At 38.2% G+C, this 22148-nt stretch overlaps 1 protein-coding gene across 4 annotated transcripts in view; it reads left to right on the forward strand.

Annotated features, from left to right (window-relative positions):
* BANK1 (B cell scaffold protein with ankyrin repeats 1) overlaps nt 1–22148 on the forward strand; it is a 147274-nt gene that overhangs the window by 38379 nt on the left and 86747 nt on the right. For all 4 annotated transcript variants that reach the window (XM_061478203.1, XM_061478196.1, XM_061478188.1 and 1 more), the window contains exons 4-7: nt 630–768; nt 2789–2931; nt 11590–11707; nt 21630–21826. In XM_061478203.1, the coding sequence (XP_061334187.1) occupies nt 630–768; nt 2789–2931; nt 11590–11707; nt 21630–21826 (597 nt within the window). The remainder of the gene's footprint in view (nt 1–629; nt 769–2788; nt 2932–11589; nt 11708–21629; nt 21827–22148) is intronic.

The raw sequence follows: 22148 nt of genomic DNA on the forward strand, positions 1-22148 counted from the left end.
AGAGACTGAAAAGTACTTCATCAGGGTAAGCATTAATTAGCAACAACTAAAACATCTGTGTATTATCGGCATTGTTCTCAGACTGAAGCCAAAACACAGCACTGCACCAGCTACTAGGAAGAAAAAAACTGCTACAGCTGAAACCGAGACAGCACATAATTTTATTGTTGAGATCAGTTTAGCTCTAAGGGAGTAATATTCCCTCTGGGTCAGAAGGCAGTAGAGGGGTGTCGTCTCACATTACCTGCTGCTTCTGTCTTACTTTACTGTCAGTTCACTGTAAGAGTGTGAGTATTTTAGGTTCCTCTTGTCAGGCTGAATGTCATTCTTGTAGACTATAAAGTAGAATGGCCTTAGAAAATGTAACAATTCGCCTACATAGGAATTTAAAATACTGTTTTAAACTACTATTAGGTAAGCTGAGTTTAAAATACTACATTAATTGTGCCATTTATATCAGTAAAATGATGAAGGAGAGCACTGAGATGGCATCATGGTTTGGTATTACGATTTTTCTGTGTGAAACTGTTCATAAAGGACCTTTCCTTCCAACTTCTGTTTTCATTTGCATTTTACACTTTCAGTATAATTTGCTGAAGGACTTATGGGAACATATTTTAATTTTATAGAACCCTGGTGAAATATTCATTTTGTTGAAAGATGAAATAGATGATGAAACTTTAGAAATTGAATTCATAGCAGATAATCAACGAATTAGGACACAGCCAGCCTCTTGGACTAAGAAGATCAAGTACATGAAAGCCTTAGGTAAGGAAAACATTTTTTACCTTTAAGTAAGTAGGAAACTTTGGACTCCCTTCACTTTTTCTGATCAGTAATTTCGTTTCTCACTATTTGTAGGTGTTTCCTGTACATGGGTTTTGCACACAGAACATTTATTAATAATGCAGAGGAGCAAGGCCTTGTGATTTATGGGAAATGAGGTTCTCTTAGGTTGTTTTCGTGTGGTTAAATGGCAGGTGGCATTCTTAAAATGTCATTGATTAGTCACAGTAACAGTCTTCAAAATCACTGCCATAAAATACAAAGCTAATATTCTTTTCTTATTACTCTATTACTAAAATGTTTCATTTCATATTTAATGCAGTAAATTTGGCTATATTCCTCTCGAATTCTTACTGATACAGGAAATAATTTATTTTCTTTGTTCATGTCCATGCCATTTCTCTATATCACTCATCTCTGACGGTTTCTAATGATTTTTTTTTTTTTTCCAACTGTTCCAGCCATAACTAGTTGCCAACAGTTTCAGCTATTTAACAGTAGCTTCTCTTAGGAGATCTGTGCAGATTTTAAGGGCCACACCTATCCCCACTCACTTGATGTGAGTTAAGAATTAAAGAATTTTTCACCTAAGTATTCAGAGTGTAGCTTGCTACTTCACTGCATGTTGTGAATTCCCAAAGGAACTGATAGAATATTTTGTTCTAAAGCCATTGCACTAGGATAGGAAGAAATATATACATATAGGCTAAAATTTGCAACAGTTGCTTCTTGGAACTGCACTTGGGAAATTCTGTGGCCTGATTTTTATCCTGAATACTGTTCTGAGATGATGGTTGCATATGGTCTGAGAGTTCTTTATCGCTGTGGTGGTGCAGAGAGTTTGTTTTTAGAGACCTGATTGGGAAGTACATGACCAGCTGGAAACTTCCATCTGTAACTGGATTTCAGAGAAGGAAAGCTGAAGTTCTCATTCACAGATCTTAAAAGATTCTTCCATAATTATTCTGCAGCAACAATGTTGATCACAGAAAGGCTTTTATAGTGGATGAAAAAATAAAATATGAACAGTAAATGAAATATTATGAAAAAATTTGGCAGAGAGCTACAGACTGAGTTTAATTTTGTTTCTTTTATCATTTGTATTTAATTGTTCTCTCTGAGGGCTTTTTTCTGTTTCAAAATCTGGGAAAGTTGGAAGTTTGGAGTACCCTTTTTAATAAGGATCCACGTGATCTCATGTCAGAAATAAAAAAAAAGGGGGGGGGGAAGGCAGTTTCCATTGAAGTGATTTAAGGTGATGTTCTATTCATTTAGTTTCTTTGGCACTATTACTCCTCTTCATTTTCAGGGTTGCCCATTTTTATTCTTTTTGTGGGCAGAGTTAGAATTCTAAGAAAACCGGGTTAGTACTGGCTTGGTACAGCAGGATGCCTGGCACAGTGAATACTAATGAATTCTAAATGTGCTCATAAAGAGGGCTCATGCTGCATACACAGAGCAAGCCATACTAAAGTAACAGACTGTAGAAATAATACTTTCTTTTGCTTTCACTAGGTAAACAACTGGAATGGAAATAATTATACTGCAATTTCTGCAGCCTAGTTCAAATTCAATTTTGAGAACCTTGCCTGCAATTAAGAAAAAAGTTTCAAAAGATGAATAGCAGTTCCACTATTTGTAATAAATGAACTTTTCCTTAATCTGTAGGCATAAGGGAGCCGATTACAGGTCATCAGTCTATCAAAGGGAAGTTGAAAATTTGAATCATACTGTTTTCATCTCCTTTCTAACGTGAAGTAACGCAGTAGCTTTGTTCTAGACAGATTTACAGATACATGTTTTCTTTTGCCAGCTTTTTAATGTTAGACTGAAAGACCTGGATAAAAAATTGACTACACTGAATCATCTCTGAAACGTAAATCCAGTTCATTGGCTGTATGCATTTTCTGTGAGATTTTCCTGGGTTTTACCCATTCCCTGAGCCCTCTGGTCTGGGCCTGTTAAAATATTTTAAGCTACTGTTCTGATTGTGTTTTAAAAGATTTTCCTGCTGGCCCTGTTTATGTAAATGTGTATTGTGGAGGAGTCGTGAAGACCACAGCACAGATCGAGTACTATACTACACTAGAGGAGATTGAGCACATTTTTAAGAAAGTGGCTGACCCAATAGCTTTCACTTGTCAGGTAAGTTTACTTCTGCATTTTTAATTAAAAAAAAATAAAAAAAAAAGGAAGAACACAAGTGCATATATGAGCTAAGACATAATACACAATCTTTTGATTGCACTGTAATGGGTAATGGCTCCGTAACAGGCTTATGATTACAGAAAGAGTGTCTTTGAGATGTCTAGCTCTAAAGCAAGTTAGGCAAGTGAAAACAAATTTATGTCTATTTTGGTTTTGTTTAGAGGGTGATATAAACTGTGTGCTGTATATGCCCAATTAACAGCGTCCTGCATTACAGAGGATGAAAATAACAAACAACAATGATGTCCCTCTCCACTGAAAGTGTTCTTTTTAGTATGTTCTGAAACTGGTAGAAGCAAGTAATCTTAAATCACGTTGTACTTGGAGGGTTATTACTCATTCACGAGCAAACGGGATTTTTCTGGCATAGCTTGTATGGAACGCAGTAGGTTGCTATTCATGCAGAGTCCATTTATAGCTGCTGAATTATCATTCATGTGGTTTGCTGGTTGCCATGCAGATTCTTTGCATATATTTAGAAAAATTCAGGTTTTGAGCTGAGTGCTTTGCAGTATGTCCTTTGCCAGTGGCATATACAAAATAATAAGAGAAGAAAGCATCTATTAAGAAAGGATGGAATCTCAAGTATCATTTTTTGAATGGTGGGTAGCCCAAGCAAGCTTGTCGTGATGTCTATATTGTAATTGCAAAGCCAGAACAAAAATAATAGTCTGTGTTTCCAGTGCAGACAGTCTCATTTTCCTGTGACAAATCTACCTTATCTACCACCTAAGGCATTACACTCATAACAAAAGGATTAATAAAAAATGATGTATTGCATTATTAGTGTTCTATTAAGGATGGGGGTAGATTCCTTCGAAGTACAAGTCGTTTTGGCTTCTAAGAAAACACAAGAAAAATAGTGCAACTCTTAAGTATAAGTACATTCTTAAAATCTTCATGATAACCATCATTCTTTAGCCTGTATTTTGAAAGACATAGAAGTAAGTTTCTAGCAGGTTTCATCTACAATTTTATGCATAAGAAGCGTGTAATAATGATTAAAAACTACAGTGGTAACCTGGATACCTACAACACACCTGGTATTTCCACTGGAGATTTGTTTGTGTTATTTAGCAGTTTGACCCTTCACTTAACCAGCATGACTAATACTTAGTAAGACACTTGCAATTCAAATTATATTCAAATGCAAAAGTAATTCTGTGCAGAGCAGTAGTACACACCAGGAAATACAATTGTGGTATTATGACTATCAGGCATGTTTCACGATTTCTCATCTGGATAATAAGCAAGGGTTTAAATAAGGTGATCGTGTTTTCCTGTTCTTAATTCTATGGTTTTGGCAACTGAAAGATTAATGCTGAGAAAATCTTTACAATCAAGTAAGTTGTACAATCTGCACAGTATCTTGGCTGCTCTGTGAGTACAGGATTACTAATGGTAATCTTTTTGTAAGTGTACATATGTGCTGGAAGATTTGTCATCATACTTAATGGTACCTACTGGGCCACGGAGTGAGGTACACTAACTAGCTAGGTAGCAAAACTTGCCACAAACTTTTAAAATACTTCCAGCTCTCACGTAAACCTGATTTAATGGCAGTAAGATACATTGTAAAGATCCAATTGAGAGAGCATGATGTAACTTAATCTTTAAAAATATGTTCACACAAGGAAAAACAAAACAGATTTGATAATAATTAGTATTCCCATCAAGTAGCAGGAGTAGTAGTAACTGTTATTTAACCAGGATAATTGAAACCTTTGAGACTATCAGCTTATTTGCAAAAGTATCCTGGGGCAACAGTCATTTATCTGTGGATAACAATCAACCAACCAAACACAATGGAAAACAAAACCGAAATAAAATAGAAAAGCTTACAGCAATTATTGATCAAGGCAATATCATTCTGTAGTTCAAAGAGAAATTCAAGATTTTAAAAAATGCTTGCAAGCTGAGAAGTATCTCCTCATTAAAATTCTGTGAAGAAAGCAAATTGCTACAGTAATGTATACCACTGTGCTTTGGTAAAATGCTTTCACTGTATTGTATCCTGTGTTGCCAGCTCTTCCAGTTACTTTGAGATGCCATCATCATTGAGATTATTGTCCCCTTCTTCACTTTGTCCCCCACTAAAGTCAAACATATAAGCAAACTCCAACAAATAGGCTTACACCTATCCATTCTTTTTACTGATGGTCAGGTCAGTTTGTGTATCTTAGTTTGAGACCAACAAAGAAAGGTACTGCTGCACTTAGAATTTGTCTCTTTAAAGAGCAATATATTAATACTATAGAGATTAACACTAGCCATATTTTAGATTAAGTATTCTAAGGGGTTTTTTTCCAGTCATGTTTTTGGATTAAATTCTTTGCCACATCTGGTAGATTGTAATTTTCTGTATTCCAAATTTCTCAAAATTTAAAAAGCTTTTACCAACATTAGTAAGACATTTGAAACAGTGAAATAAATATTTAAATTGTATGGAAATAAATATTGTAAAAAATGAAATAAATGTCTGCATAAGTTTTGAAAGAAAAAACAGTTGAAATTTTATAGTAAAGTAGGAAGAGTTGGGATTATAACAGCTGAATCATAATGCTGAACTTCCTTGCTGTCAGAATATATGAGGGTAGGTATTGGCTGAAGGCTGTGAATTTTCTTGTTCTCTCTTTTCATACAATTTTGCGTAAAAAAGACCCTTCTCTTGGGCAGTACTTACAGTAACCCAGTGATCAGACTGATTTTAAGGTTCCTATAATTCATAAATAAACTTTTTCATATTTCATATTTTACTTTTCATCAACTTCTCATTTCAGCATTCTCCTGGATTTACATGCTGTATTGATTTTTCTTTCAGACTTTATCAAATGCAGCTGTTGATTCCATTATTTAGTGTTTGGGTTTTCAGGTACAGGTTTCTTAGGTTCTATAAACAAAATTGAAGCTAGGGTCATATCCTTATTACTGAAATTGATAGGTTTATGTTCGTTTGAGTGATTCGGAAGATCTGGAGAGATTCAGGGAGTCTTTATGAGAGACTTTGGTTGAATAATACTCCTATGATTCTGCAAGACTTGATACCTTAAAGGACTTTTTTTATTATATTCATCAAACAGGATTCCAATTATAGTGGATATTGAAAATGAAGAATAAAAATAAACTGCAGCCTTTTCTATGAAAACTTGTAAGAAATGGTTATATGACTTATGTGGTGATATTATGCATGCACCTTTACCTGATCCCAGAGATATTTCCTTTGAAACAGTTTTTTAATATTTCAATCCTCTAAGCCACGTCAGCGGCTGTTATTTTAAAGTGTTTCTTTTATTTCCTCTACATATGAAATCTCTTCATATTCTATCATTGGCTAAAATTGTCAGAAATGCCTAAGTGATTTTTAAGCTTTGCCCATTCTTTTTGGTAGAAATCTAGATACTGAAGTACGTACAAAGTAGTGTCTGATATATATATAAGAACCACTGAAGAAGTTCATCTTTATCTAAATTTAACCTTGTTAGTATTGCTAAAGCCATGAAGAAGTATTTTATTTTACTGACTGTGTTTCAGTGGCGGATATTTTCAGAGCTTTGTTAGCAGTTATTAAAAAATGTAGATAATTTTGTTCACAAAAGTAGTAAAATACGTGCTTGGTCTTGTCCTTTTCAAAGATGATTTTTGGAAACCCAGGTGTGATGAGGCTTCTCCGTTGTTTGCAGCTGTGTCTTGTTGCTTTGAAAAGGGAGAGGGAGTGGAGATAGTGCCTACACCTGGGGAGGTGGTGCTGAACAAGGACAAGCTGCTGGTGACGAGCTTTGGGATAGGTAGTAGCTCTTGCAGAAGGACTAGGATGGAAGCATGGAGCAGAGAGAAGCTGGTTGTGCTGCAGAGAGAAGCTGGTTGTGCTTCAGAGAGCGTGACAAGAATTGCCTACAGACCCGTTACCTTAATTATGTGTGGCTCCTTAAAAGAAGAACTTGCCTGTAAGCATGCAGGGAGAATATAGTGCTTTTACTTTTTTGCCATGTTTTAAATCTTTACTCAGATAAAATGTGGGCTTTTCTAAACTCATGCATGGCTCAGTGTTCTCTTGCAATGTACTTTAAGCACAGTTCTACTTCTGTTGGCTTTGGTGAAGCTTCAGTGTGAATTTTAGGTACATAGTGTTGGAGGGATTTATTGTGAAGATATCATGGGCCTATAAAGACCTGTGTAGGGTACACATTGAAATATGTAAATGCAGCATACTTAGAGTCTGTGAGTGCTGTGGAGCTGGAATGGGCAGTAAAGTAAAAGTCTCTAAATGGCATTCCTTGGTGGAGGTGACCTATATGTTGGTATAAAGCTAGATAGTGCAGTGTAGTCCTCTTGCTGTTCTGTTTTCACTAGTATTTCAGCTGTTATTTTCATGTAAGTACTGGAACAGACTTTATGTGTGGAAAGACCTGAGCATAGACTTTAGGTGTTGGTTTTTTTTTTAAATAACTCTGCTGTAGAGTAGCAAAGCAAAGCTACACATTATCCTTTAGTTAACAAGATAGCTTGTTAAATCATTGCTAGAGCCTTCAGCTTCTAGATCCCTGGACTAAGAGAAAAACATTGAGGTGGAAAACTTGAAGCAAGTTCCATTGATGGCTGTATGAGAAAGGTATTGTGCCTGACTTTGAAATCATGGAAGTGGGTAGGTTGGTCACTGGAAGGCAGGCCTGTTAAAGCATGAGAAATTGAGCTTCAATTTAATCTGCTCCCTTTGGGAGATCAGGAAGGTCTAGTTTCTGTCTCAACCTCTTGCAAAACTTAGCTAGCCTGATGTGGTGAAGCTACGCAACTATTTATGACCTTAAAAACTTTTCTGCAAGTTCTTGAAGTTGTGTGCTGCTCTTATTTCAAGGAATTGCTCCCTTTCTGATTGTGAAACATTGTTTTATCCCATGTAGATTTGTTTGTCTGAGTACAAGGAGCTATAAGCTCTTAAGGTACTCCTCCCTGGATTTCTGACTGAATAAAAAGAGAGAAGGAAGATTTTCTGCCTCAGCTTGTATTAAAAAGCAGAGGAGCTTTGTAGGCAAGATTACTCTGACTGCTTGTTGAAAAGAGACTGAGAGTTGTTTATTTAGCTTTAAAGTACAAGACAGTCTGAAATGAATTCTGTTTGAAATTGCTCCTAGGGCATTTCAGGACAAATGATAAGAGGCTCTTTGTTCATTTCTTTTGGAACAGAGAGGACTAGTAGGTAGAAAAATGTGTAAGGGGTGTCCCTGCCATTTCAAATGGAAATTGAAAATATTTCTTCAGGTTTATTTCACCTAGAAGCCCACCTGTATGTTCTCTATATAGTTGAATTTCTGCTATGGAGTTGCTTCAGTGAATACCAGTTCTTCACTGGTATTCAGGCTCGCAGGTTTTGAGTCTCTTTCTTCATGGCACAGTATCTGCATATGCACTCATCTGAGCTAGTTCCTATGTTACTACTTATTTTTGTCTTATTCTAGATTGAACTCTTTTAAGGTAGTACCAGTGATGATACCATATCTAAGAAGACCCTCTTGGAATAAGAGAGAATAATGTTGTTTGCTAAATAAAATTTGATGTTATTGCTGTTAACTTTTAAGCATAATGTAAGTATTAATAAGGTGGTGGAGGGTGTTACAGATGTTTTGGCGGTTTTTGCATCTCCTTTCTCAGTTCACACTGTGAGTCTGATATTCAGGTTGTATCTTTATTCTTGAAGGTAAAGGTAGAGACTTTTTTGGGGGTTAATTTTGTTTTTTGTTTTGGGGGCGTTTTTTTTAAATGCTGATTGCTTTGGTTATTGAGAACTAAACCATATACTCATAATTCTTGAAAAAACAAATACAGGGAATATAATGTGACGGTACAGAAAGGATGACTTATAGAAAGAAATAGGTTACAAGTTCTTAAGCATAATCACTTCCATGTTTCATAAGCAATATTGGAAGGGCTGGTATTAATTATGGAAAAAGCAAACAATCATATTTTATTAATAGTAGCTCCCTACCTGCATGAACTTGTCTTCATGTTCATGAAGTTCCCAACGACTGGAAAAAAGGAAGTATAACCCCCATTTTCAAGAAGGGGAAAATGGATGACCCGGGGAATTACAGACCAGTCAGTCTCACCTCTGTGCCTGGCAAAATCTTGGAGCAGATTCTCCTGGAAGGCATGCTAAGGCACATGGAAAACAACAAGGTGGTTGGTGACAGCCAGCATGGCTTCACTAAGGGGAGATCCTGCCTGACCAATTTGGTGGCCTGCTATGATGGGGCCACAAGAACTGATGGACAGGGGTAGTGCAGTTGATGTCATCTACCTGGAAGCATTCTGCACTGTCCCACACGACATCCTTGTCTCTAAATTGGAGAGACATCAATTTGATGGATGGACCACTCGGTGGATAAAGAACGGCTGGATGGGCGCACACAAAGAATTGTGGTCAATGGCTCAATGTCCAGCTGGAGACCACTAACGAGTGGTGTCCCTCAGAGATCGGTGTTGGGACCGGTCTTGTTCAACGTCTTTGTCACTGACATGGACAGTGGGATTGAGTGCGCCCTCAGCAAGTTTGCCGATGACACCAAGCTGTGTGGTTCGGTTGATACACTGGAGGGAAGGAATGCCATCCAGAGGGACCTTGACACGCTTGTGAGGTGGGCTGATGCCAACCTCATGAAGTTTAACCATGCCAAGTGCAAGGTCCTACAGCTGGGTCGGAACAATCCCAGGCGCAGCTACAGGTTGGGTAGAGAAGAGATTCAGAGCAGCCCTGCAGAGAAGGACTTGGCGGTGTTGGTTGATGAGAAAATGAACATGAGCCAGCTTCAGTGTGCGCTCACAGCCCAGAAAGCCAACCGTATCCTGGGCTGCATCAAAAGGAGCATGACCAGCAGGTCGAAGGAGGTTATCCTGCCCCTCTACTCTGCTCTCATGAGACCTCACCTGGAGTATTGTGTGCAGTTCTGGTGTCCTCAACATAAAAAGGACATGGAACTGTTGGAACAAGTCCAGGGGACTGGAGCACCTCCCATATGAAGATAGGCTGAGAAAGTTGGGGCTATTCAGCCTGGAGAAGAGAAGGCTGCGTGGAGCCTTCCAGTATCTGCAGGGGGCCTATAGGGATGCTGGGGAGGGACTCTTCATCAGGGACTGTAGTGATAGGACAACGGGTAATGGGTTAAAACTTAAACCGGGGAAGTTTAGGCTGGATGTAAGGAGGAGTCTCCTTCCCTGGAGACATTCAAAACCCGCCTGGACACATTCCTGTGTAAGATTATCTAGGTGTTCCTGCTCGAGCAGGGGGATTGGACTAGATGATCTTTTGAGGTCCCTTCCAATCTCTAGAATACTGTGAAACTGTGTGATATTCTTTCCTGTTAGGGTGGTGAGGCACTGGAATGGGTTGCCCAGGGAGGTTGTGAATGCTCCATCCCTGGCAGTGTTCAAGACCAGGTTGGACAAGGCCTTGGGTGAGATGGTTTAGTGTGAGGTGTCCCTGCCCATGTCAGGAGGGCTGGAACTAGATGATCTTAAGGTCCTTTCCAACCCTGATTATTCTGTGATTCTATGACTCTAATTCTGGGCAGGATTCAGATGAAAATTATATCCTACCTGTGTCCTCAACATTTTCTGATCACATCACACTTATTTTCTTACTTCTGACAGTCTTGGGAATTAAACTTCATGTTGCATCAGTAGGACCCCTCTGTTCTTTTCTCCTCAGCATGTCATTCATGGAGTTCTTAAGTTTATATTCGAATTGTGTCTGTAGATACTCCCAGAATTGTCTTGGCTAGAAACAGTTCAGGTATGGGAAAACAAACTTTAATGCAGGGCTGCTGACATCTGAGCAGAGTAAACCTATTCCTCCTGGGCGCTTCTTTGCTGTGGCTGAACAACTTTTGGTGCTCAGTGCAGCACGGACTGGACTACTGGCATAGTACTCAAGGTAAAATACTCTTACTGTTAAAATCTCTGTAGTTGTGCTTCTCTTGTCACACCAAGCAAAGCTTGGCTACCTTGAGTCATTAGCCTTCTTGATCTTGGCCTTCTGTCCAGAAAGAGGCAATCAAAAAAAAGATCTCATGGCAGTCAGTGAGTCATCTAACTGACTGCTATCAGTTGCTTAATCTGTCAGTGATGTTATGACTAGCCTGATGGAATTGAAGCTGTTTCCTACTGGGCAGTGTATGCAATCTTAATGTAACAGAGCTACTGTAGTCTTTATGCTCATCCTGAATTGCTGCTGTACTAAGACCTTGGATTTCCTAGCACCTTGCAACTGTTAGAACAGCTCCTGATTGCACTTCATTGTTGTAGCTAAATAGAGAGTTGATAAACACAAATCTTCCTGTCCTTGCCCTTCATTCAGAAGTTCTTAGATGTGGCTGAACTTCGGAAGTTGTTACACCTGTTTTTCTTTAGTTGGATTGTGTTATCATGATGCTTCTATGTTAGAGTATGTCTTCTGAAGCTTTTCAAAACCTATGTTGCTCTTACTAAAAGTGAGTTTGTAATAATCAATTGATTTGAGTAATTTTACTCACTAATGCCCTGAGTGTAAAGTTAAAAATACATATGTAGCAATTTTTCTTTTTTGTTTGTTTTTTTTTTTAACAGGCTTTTAAATTTTCTTCTGTGGAGAAGCTGGACAATGTTTTGACTTTTTTATTGAAAAGCAAAATGTCTACTTATGAATTCAGCCCATTCCAGAATGAAGAGCACCATCAACAAGCTAGTGAGTCACTTCTTGTATGCATTGATTTGTATTACTGATGCTATGATTATTATTTATGAATGTTAGTAAGACAATTTATTTAAAGCCACAAATAAAGAAAACATAACCCGGAAAAATGGGAAAAAGAATTCTGTGAATCATTTCTTTGTGACTCAGCAGTATGTAGTTATGCTAGTCTGGATGTTTGAGTTTTGGATTAACTGCAAAATAACAGCTTTACTTCTGAACAAATGTGTGCTTATGGACAAAATGGGCAATAAGAGACATGAGAAGATGCCTGTACATCATATATTATTTTTTTCTCTAGTAATTGATCTCCCACAATAAAATTTGAACTTGGCTTTCTCAAAGTTTGGTGACAAAAAGAAAATCAGAAAGATTTCTCTATCTGAAGAGAATAGATGGCTTTTGAACTTAGAACAACAGTAAAATTCTCCATTCACTTTAGTCTATGTACTTAATAGTTTCCATTACTTTCAGGCAACAGATAATTACGTTATTAAAAAAAAAAAAAAAAGGCATCCCAGTGTGTTAAAATAGGATTTGTCTCTAAAGTAGACTATAAGCACAATTCAGTAGTGTGTCAAAAGAAGCTACTGTTAGTACCAGTTAGGGGTTCTGATTGAATTCATTAACCACTTACTAAGGATTCAGATTGGTTTGCAATAAACCAAGAGTGTGATTATTTAGCTTGTGTTTTGAAAGCATTGCTATAATGTTATTTCAGATGTGTGTTAGACCTCAGCCTTTCTCAGAAACTTTTGGGGAAAAAAACAAAAGCCAAGAAAATACTTAAGAAAGATATGTTTGAATTGCCTGACTTCTATTTTTGTGTGCCTGGCTTTGCAAGAAAATAAGCTCACTACAATCATGTAAAACATAACACATCCCATAATCAAATATAATAAGTGGCCAGTATCATGCTTCCTTTCCTTTTCAGTAAGGTTTCTTTGAAGATGGAATTCACCCCCCTTTACTAAATAAACATGATTCCACTTGTAGTCTAAAAATGAGCTTAAATGTGAGTCTAGGTCAAGTAGATTGCTAAGTGAGGCACATGTTACTGAAGTTTTTCTGTGCAAGACTTGCAGGATGAGGGTGCATAGGACACATTGAAGAGTCACTCCCAATGTGAAATGTTAGTTCTGATGATCAAAAGATTTTCTACTTCTGTCGTAACCAGTTAGACCTGGGCACATTTGTGAATATTGAAAATAATGCTTACCAACCTGCAATTCCTCCCGAAAAGGCCTGTGCCGTTCAAGAACAAGTTGACTGTTTGTGAACTTTAGCCAAATAGGGACCTTCATAAAAAGAACTGATGTGATGTGGAGCACAACAAGAAAGTTCAAAGTTAGATGCCTAGGTTATTTGTGATAGAAAGATGTGGCTGCAGAGCAGGAAGCACTCAAATGTGCAAAAACTAGGCTCTGATTCCCCTTCTCCCTTAAAGGTATGTAAATCCATGTCTTTGACTCCCTATAAGAGCATCCCAAGCAGGCATTAAACATATCAGGTCTAGTAAAGGACTAGCATCTCCTTGTTAAGCCATTTTTATATCATTTTATTCCAAGCACCATGTTTTCTTCCAAAGAGACAATGTTAAATAATAAAACCTAATTAAGTACTTTTTGGAAGAAAATTTAGTTAACAGACAAAAAGTTCTTTGGCACTGAGTTGAGTTATTCCTGAATCTCTGAACAAGCAGATGAATCAGCCCTAATTTCATAATTCCTGTATGTGCTGATTTTCCCTAGTGGGATATCTTCAAAAGATACCATGGATCACAAGTATGTGTTCTGGAAATTTGCATCTCTTGCCATCTAAGCAAAGAGAGTTCTTTGAGCAGCGCATCAGACTTTGTGATGTTCCTTTCAATATGAAAACCTAGGGCTATAGCCCCCTGAGCACTTCAACATGTCTGTAATATTCTTTCTTTATGGGATCTCATTTGTTGGACTATATGCAGGAAGGAAATTGCATCTATGCCTAAATAAAGACGATGATACTGTATCTTGTTTGACCTCCTCTTAAGTTTGTCAGTATTACTCAAAAGATACAGACTTACAAAAGGCAGCAATTGGAAATGGTAAAAGTAGACGTGATTTCCAGTGGCAGGCATTGGAATGTATTTTGCCATACATAAGAAGTTTCAATTGCTTGCTTTTGGTGATGTATCCTACTGTAATAGAGTAGTAATGAAAAAGTACATCAGTAATCTCTAACAGAAAAATATCATTGGAACTGCTGTATATATAAAAGCTTGTCAGAAATAAAGTGCACACTTCAGTCCTGAACTGTGCCTTTTTTTGTTTTAATTGGCTTGTTTGGTTTTTTGTTTGTTTTATTTTTTGTTGTTGTTGTTGTACAATATGTTCTCTGTAGTTCTAAAGACCATAAAACTATCTGAACATTGTCAAAATATATTTAGGATTATGCATGGGTATTATTGACTAACAGTATAGGAGAATTAAGATAAAGACTTCTATTCAGCTTATCAAGGGAAAAAAAATGTTTTAGTAATGAGTGATATTTAAAGAGATTATTCTGCAGTCTCTGAAGGGGAATACTGGAAGCCCAATCAGGTGAGAAAGCTAAAGTCAGACTGAACAGAAGTCACTGGAAAAACATTGGGTTCAGCAACAGTGTTAACTGAAAGACAGAGCCAAGGCATGTCTGAGATTTTTAGTTGTGGAATTCTCCATCTCTTCTGGAAGTATGTGACCAAAGCTGGAGGTACTGTCCTGAATATTCTGCATTCTGCACCAAACTGATTTTAGGGTACCTTGATGTATGTTATGCCTTTATATTCTGGCTATAGAATCTAGTCAAAATGCACTAAAAATACAAGCTTAGGTTTCAAAACTTTTCTTGACCTTAGGAAGCTCTGTTTCTGTTCTTGAATCCTCACATTTGGGAATTATTTGTACATTGATTCCTGTTCAAGAGATGCGTAGTTTACTTGAGGAAAACCCCTTTCTTTTTTCCACTTTAATGTAATTTACCTTTTTTACAAGTTATCTGTTACTGTTTCTCTGATTAAACTCAAGCAGGCTTATGATAAGTCCTGAATTTGTTCTCTGTAGAAAATACTGCTTTTTGTCACCTAACACTGCTAGCAATATAGCAAGACCTATTCTGATTCCTGTAATTCTTTATTTCAAGCTGAAACATCTATCCCAAAAGAGAAGCAACCTGGGTTTTCAGTTGCTAGTGAAACAATGGGAGAAAAGACAGACTGGGGGAGAAGAACAGACTGGGGGAGAAGAAACAGATGGGGATTTAAGCATTTTTTTGGCTTGATTGATATTGACACAGTAGAAATACTTTTAACTGTCTATTTAAGTTGCTTAAAAAAAAAATGGTAATGTCCTGTATCAATAATTCGGGAAATAAAAGAATAATATCTTCAAGATCTGCAGAAATATCACTGTAGGCTGCTCTGTTTGCTTACTGCAATTTTATGAAAATTCCCACAGGCTAAGACAGTGCTACAATACAGTAATATTAGATTTTATGCTCTGTTTTATAGCTGAGATGTTCCAGAATGCTCTGCAGAGAAGAGCAGAGAAGGAATTAAGACAGGACAGAACAGCAGTTCCCTCTTAACCTGTTGTATGTCAACTAAAACTTTAATTAAAAGCAAGCACTGGCCTAAAAGTTAGTTGAAAGTTGAAGAAGCTGCCTTAATGCTCTTAAAAATTTGCGAATATGCCACTTGGGTACTTTCTTTTTAACCTTTCCTTCCTGCTTATGATCACCAGCTAACTAGTTCTTAGTGTAGGTGCCAAACGGTAGCAGCTTTTCTGTTTAATGTTCTTCATTAGAGGACTGCTACTGAGCAAAAGCTGTTGACTTCTAGTTACCCTAATAACTACTACTTTTGTACAGTTCTATGTATTTAGCTGAAATGTATCAGTTGTTGCAGTTTCCCAGTTGATAAAAGTTCCAGTAATTTTCCCCAATTCAATGTGACAAACTTGTGAGCTCAAGAACGGTATTTTCTGCCTGAAGCATGTGTGCTTTCAAATAATTACAGCCTCTTCCTAATGTGTATAATACAAAACTTCAGTTAAAGCAGTTAAACACAGTATGGTGGAAATTTCTTTACAGTAGAACATCTAATTTGTCTTAAGAGTTCACTGAATTTTGTAAATCGGCAATTAAGTGAACAATTATATTTTTTTAAAAAATCCTACACAAATAGATCTTGTAGTGAGTTGTTCCTGCTTGGTTATTTTAGGTGTTATCTTTAGTTGTCATTGATTTTTTTGCTGTAGAACTTGGAGGAAAGAGGTAACTTCTTCACCTTTGTCAGGTGGTTTGGGAGGGATTTAAGTAGTTAGTGGTGCTTCTTTTCAGAATGAGAGCAAAAAGAAAGATCAGGAGGCTTCCATTGTCTTTTTTGATGTCATTAATGATGTCATTAACCTTACTATATTGATTAATTAAATATGTATTTAGGGGAGGAATTTCTGAGAGGCCAGTGCCAGCCTCATGAAGTTCAACAAAGCCAAATGCAAGGTCCTACACCTGGGTTGAGGCAATCGTAGGTACAGCTACAGGTTGGGTGGAGAAGAGGTTAAGAGCAGCCCTGCAGAGAAGGACTTGGGGGTGTTGGTTGATGGGAAAATGAACATGAGCCGGCTTAAGTGTGTGCTTGCAGCCCAGAAGTCCAACCATATCCTGGGCTGTATCAAAAGGAGCATGACCAGCAGGTCGAAGGAGTTGATCCTGCCCCTCTACTCTGTTCTCGTGACACCTCACTTGGAGTATTGTGTGCAGTTCTGGTGTCCTCAACATAAGGGCATGGAATTGTTGGAACAAGCCCAGAGAAGGGCCACGAGGATGATCAGGGGACTGGAGCACCTCCCGTATGAAGACAGGCTGAGGAAGTTGGGGCTGTTCAGCCTGGAGAAGAGAAGGCTGCATGGAGACCTCATAGCAGCCTTCCAGTATCTGGAGGGGGCCTATAGGGATACTGGGGAGGGTCTCTTCATCAGGGACTGTAGTGGTAAGATGAAAGGTAATAAGTTCAAACTTCAGCAGGGGAAGTTCAGGTTAGATACAAGGAAGAAACTCTTTACTGTGAGGGTGGTGAGGCACTGGCACAGGCTGCCCAAAGAAATGGTAAATGCCCCATCCCTGGCGATGTTCAAGGCCATGTTGGATGAGGCCTTGGGAGCTGTTGTCTAGTGCGAGGTGTCCCTGCCCAGGATTGGAACTAAATGATCTTAAGGTCCTTTCCAACCCCATCCATTTTATTGTTCTATGATTTCTAAGATGTAGAGAGCCTCTCTTTCTTAGAGTAAGCCTGATGGTGCTGTACTGACTGAAGATGACATGAGGTAAGTGCCTGCAGATACAGGGCTTGCTTATTTTCTGTATTATCAGTATGCCACCATATGTTGGTAGGTGGAAAAGTTGTAGGTACGAGGCATATAGAGTGTGGAGGGGCAAGGTGACAAGTCAAGGGCCTCTTAATCCAAGCTGGTGATCTGCATAACTAAAGCAAAAAGTACATATGTCTCTTTTGAGCCTGAAGAGGTTCTATGATCCAAAAGTGTTGTGGTAATTAAATGAAATGGAATTTTGAAATGCAGGACCAGTAGACAAAGCCACATACCTGCTTTCCCCATGAGTTTCTGGTGTTCGTGTGGCTCCTTCCCTCTACACCACAGAGTATATATGAGCCATCTGTGGGAATAGCTGGTACAATTTGATGTCTGAAACTGTTGATGGCTGGAATGCAGAAACAGCAGTCATCATGGCTGCAAGCTTTATCTTCCTACACTGTTCATTGCTGAATCTCTTCACCCTGCAGGAGCAACTGGATTAATCACATGCCTAGCATTAATTCCATGAGGGCAGAGGAAAATAAGTTTGAACTGAGATTTCTCAATTTCTAATCCCAATCTTGTTAGCACCTAGCCTAGGCTGTAGGTGGAATGTTATCATGCCCCAAAAAAGCAGCTGAAGTCAAAAGTGCTAGGAATAGTATGATGATGTCGTTCGTCAGTGTTTGCATTCCTTATAGGAAGAGTCTCCCTAGGTGGTATCTTGAGTTGGAAGCCTGTATTTCTTGTCAATAGGAAGAGTTTTTAGTTGCTCATTTGGGAGCGGGGACAGTTTTGTTAGCTGTGGTTGTCAGTTTAGGTGGTAGGACTGGTGTGACAGGAGTCAGCTGTTTTCAGACAGTGCTTTGCTCCTAATGCATCTGTACAGTAGGAAGCCCCAGAAGCCATGTGTGTGCTTGTCTGATGTGTTTTGTAGAAGCTGGCCATGTTAACCACCCTGCTGTTTGAGGCCTGTGTAGTTCACATTTCTTTGCACAAGAAAATAAGTCTTTGCGTTCCGCTCATTTTGGGCAGAGTAAAAGCACTGAAACTAGAAACAACATTTTTGAGGCGCTATGATTTTATAGCAAAGCTCACATAGCCCAAAAAGTTGTGAAGGTATGCAGGTCAGATTTACCTGAATACTCATTCTCAAAACAAGAAATAAATGAAACTATTTCTACGTCTTGTCCTTGGGAAAAGTGCTTTAATGTTGTTTATGTGGTGTTAAAACCATTTGTTTTGCGTAAGTCTTTTTTGAGTATTATGTAAAAGATCTCGCTCACTACCAGTGCTGATTTTAAAGTTTTCATACCTGAATACAACCTCTTTTTTTTCCTCCTTACTGCAAGGAGTAGTATTGGAAAAAAGTTTGTTTTAGGAAATTGATTTACTGAGTTTTACCATCTTCCACGGCTGGCTGAGGTATTTCATTTGTTAATGATGTAGTCTTCTGTAAAGTTCAAAGTATGTAAGTGCAGCCTTCCTGCTTTAATATCAAATCTAGCTAAGGAGGAGCTGAGTGGTAACCAGAAGAACAAGCTCAATTGCAAAGGAGCTGAAGGGCTTTCTTTTTGGGATATCTCTGGTTTTTTATTTGGAAAACTCAGTTACAAGCCTAGAAGATGCTTCTAAATGCCATTGTCTCTTTTTCTCTTTATTTTGATGATAAAATCATAGCATGCAGTCCATTGGAGATATAGACTTGATTCTGCTTTTGAATTTGTAACCGATTGTTTCAGATATCATTAGCATGAGTGGAAATTCTTTTAGAACATGTTATTAATACTTTATTAATACTCTTTTTACTAACTGCTTTTGACCTTCTAGGGTCTGCTGACAGGATGCAGATTATTGATTAGTATTCATGTAGTCTGCTCCTTAAAATTACTGTTCAACACCTAATTCATTGCTGCACATTGAAAAATTTTATTTTTTTGTAATAGAATCCTGTGTAATGTGTAAAAGTACACTTGGCTTTACTGCAGTGATCCCAGCCTTAAAATTACTTGCATACATTTTTACTGCTCATGTGACAGCCCCTTAAGTTGGTATATATTTGCCTCCGTCTGTGGGGAATTGTCCTGGGTTTAGCAGTAGCAGTCAATTTTTATCCTTCTTGGTAGCTGGTGCAGGGCTGTGTTTTGACTTTCAGCCTGGGAACAGTGCTGATAACACCGATGTTTTCAGTTGTTCCTAAGTAATGTTTACCCTGACCAAGGACTTTGTAAGGCTCATGCTCTGCCAGGGAGAAGGGGAAGCCGGGAGGAAGCAGAGACAGGACACCTGACACAAGCTAGCCAAAGAGGCATTCCATACCACAGCACATCCATACCACAGCTAGGTTTAAACCGCAACAGGAATGAGGTTAGGTTTTCCCGGCAGTTAGCAAAGTAGTGACAAGAAGTCAAATGGCTATATTCTGGTGTAACATTTATATATCTTCTACAGAACAAAGTCCAGTTTGTGGAACTTCAGTTAATATGTTGAGCAATGCTACTACTGCGAAGTCTTTTTTCCAGCATACAAAAGGCTGAAAATGCAGGACATGTCCCTGTAGGACAGCCAATGACTGCAATATGAAAGAGAACTTAAGAAAGCTATAAGAAACTGTAGATTCCCAAGTTGTAGTCCTGCTGGGAGACATGTGGAAAGAGTTTGTCTGGAGTTGAAGAAATCACAAAGTTCCAACAGAAATGGGCAAGTTGAGCACAAAGATATTACCAAGACTAACTGGTATTCATAAGAGCTCTGAGGAAATTTTAAAGTAAAATAGCTGGATTTCTAACAGTACTGTGCAGTTTTTCAGTTCTGCAGTACTGGAAGGTGTAACTGTGATGCCAAAGCCCAATTTCTCTGGGGACCTTGAGAACTGGAAGCAGGTTAATGTGTTGTCTCTACCAGACAAATTAATAATTGTGATGAAATAATTTTTCTGTAAGATGAAGACTTGCTTATAGATTTCTTGTCGTTTTTTATAAGAGTCATCAACCCTGATTAAGTTGATCAAGTCAAGTCATCACGTGGATGAACATCTGGCCAAAACCAGGAGGCAGACAGTTGGAAAAAACTTAGGCTAGCGATACAAAATGTTCAGGGCAGTGAGGAGGTCTAGTTGGGGGGGGGGGGGGGGGGGGGGGGGGGGGGAATGGGAGAAAGGCTGTATGAGGTTTAGTAATTATGCAGTAAAATGTCAGATGATATTCATTGTAGGTAGAAACAAAGTGATGCATGTGGAAAAAGTGGTCCTATGTTGTCATACAGAATGAGAGGCTTTGAGCAGCCTATTAACACTGAGGAATAAGACCACGCAGTTCCATGATAACATCACCTTGTTGCTAGGCAGCAGATCAAAAAGCGAATGAAACACCAAGAATTATTAGAAAAGAAATAGAGAACAAACCAGGACATAATTATGACAATGCATAAATTGCATGGTTCACCCACAACTTAAGTATCATGTGCAGCTCTTGTCCCATCATCTCAAAATAGATATATTAAAGCTGGAATATGTTTAGAAAAGAGCAATGGGGGTTATGGAGTTGATTCTCTGTAAGGCACAATTAAGTAGACTGGAGCTCTTCAAGAAAGAGTCTGGGAATGAATAAATCACTTAGAAGGGCAGAGAGAGGTGGAGAATAACATGAATTAAGGATTGTCAATTGAACCTAGCAGGAGTCAGGTTGAAAATAAACTAGAGGAAGCAGTTCTTCATGCACTGGGTAGTAAAGGCTGCCAAAAGACCCTGAGGGTGCATGAAGTTGGTGGTGCCTGGAGCACAATGAATACATAGTTGGAAAAGAGGTACATTTCATGCTGATATATAGACAAATAGCTGCATAACAAACCAAATTAGAGTATGAAGGCAAAGGGAAGTATTGTTTATGCTTGATCACTTTTTTTTCTTTCTGTTCTTTGTTGTACTGTATAATTTGTGGCATCTTGTAGAGCTGGAATACAGGACTATGCTGAAATGATAAACTGACTTCAGTTTAGCTTTGTCCGAGTCCTCTAGGGTGAAAAATAAAGTCTCTGATAGAAATGAATATAATACTTTCTCAGGTAAATCCTAAAAGACCATTATCTAATACATTCATCTTTAAATTCCCTGAGGTTTTCATTACAGATAAGCAAAATTTTGCAAGTCTCTGGTAGTCATAGGAATTTTCAGAAATGTCTTTTAATATGAAAACATAGGGCCATAAACCTTTAAAAATGCCCAATTGAAACGCTGCAAACTATAAATAGTCCTAAAGCATTAAATAATATACACCTAAGCCAAAGCATTTCTTGGCTGTAGAATTTTCTTCTCCTTGCAAGAAAACTTATTTCTTAATAGAACTTAAATGCTTTAAAATCCTTCTGTCAAAACAAAGAGATTTCTTAGTTACACTAAAGGCTCCATTGTTAAAACATATATGTGAATTGTAAAACTGTTAGTTGGAGGAATTGTTCTTTGGATAGAAGTTCTGTATTAGCAGTTTGATAACTGTGATTCCCTAGCACTAATGTTCAAAGGAATTTTGTAAAAGAAGTGTTCTATGAAAGCAAAACTTCTTTATGAAACCTTTTGTTTCCATATACAGATAGCTATTTGGAAGAATTTCCTACTCTCCTTCACTGCGCAGCCAGATTTGGATTAAAGAACCTCGCAACTTTTCTACTCGATTCTCCTGAGGCCGCAAAGGTCTGCAAAATAACCAACAAATATGGAGAGGATCCAGCAACTATCGCTGAGAAGCACGGGCACAGGGAACTAAGAAAATTAATCAGAGAATTGTCAGTAAGTCTGTGCGCTTTTTCATGTCATCTGTAACAAGGGGAGTGTGATGTGCTACTGAGATTCCGTAGTATGACCTCTTGTAAAGCCTAAGATGTTGCAGTCCTTCTGTCTGGAAATATTGTTATATTATCCTGTCTCCAAAAGGGTTCCAAATGGGGTACCGCCACTTTCTTGACGCAGTGTCATAATGGAGCTTTGCATTGCTTAAGTATTGGGCATGTAATGGAAGGAGACCAGCAAATCATAAGTACCACGTGTGATCTGGCTAGGTTGCTTTTTTCAGCACCCAAGCAATGATTATATTGTAAGTAGTCTAGACCAA

Source organism: Pezoporus flaviventris, unplaced genomic scaffold, assembly GCF_033815535.1.
Source record: "Pezoporus flaviventris isolate CSIRO_AGI_PZ_B2104156 unplaced genomic scaffold, CSIRO_AGI_Pfla_v1 ptg000002l, whole genome shotgun sequence".
Taxonomy (NCBI): Eukaryota; Metazoa; Chordata; class Aves; order Psittaciformes; family Psittacidae; genus Pezoporus; species Pezoporus flaviventris.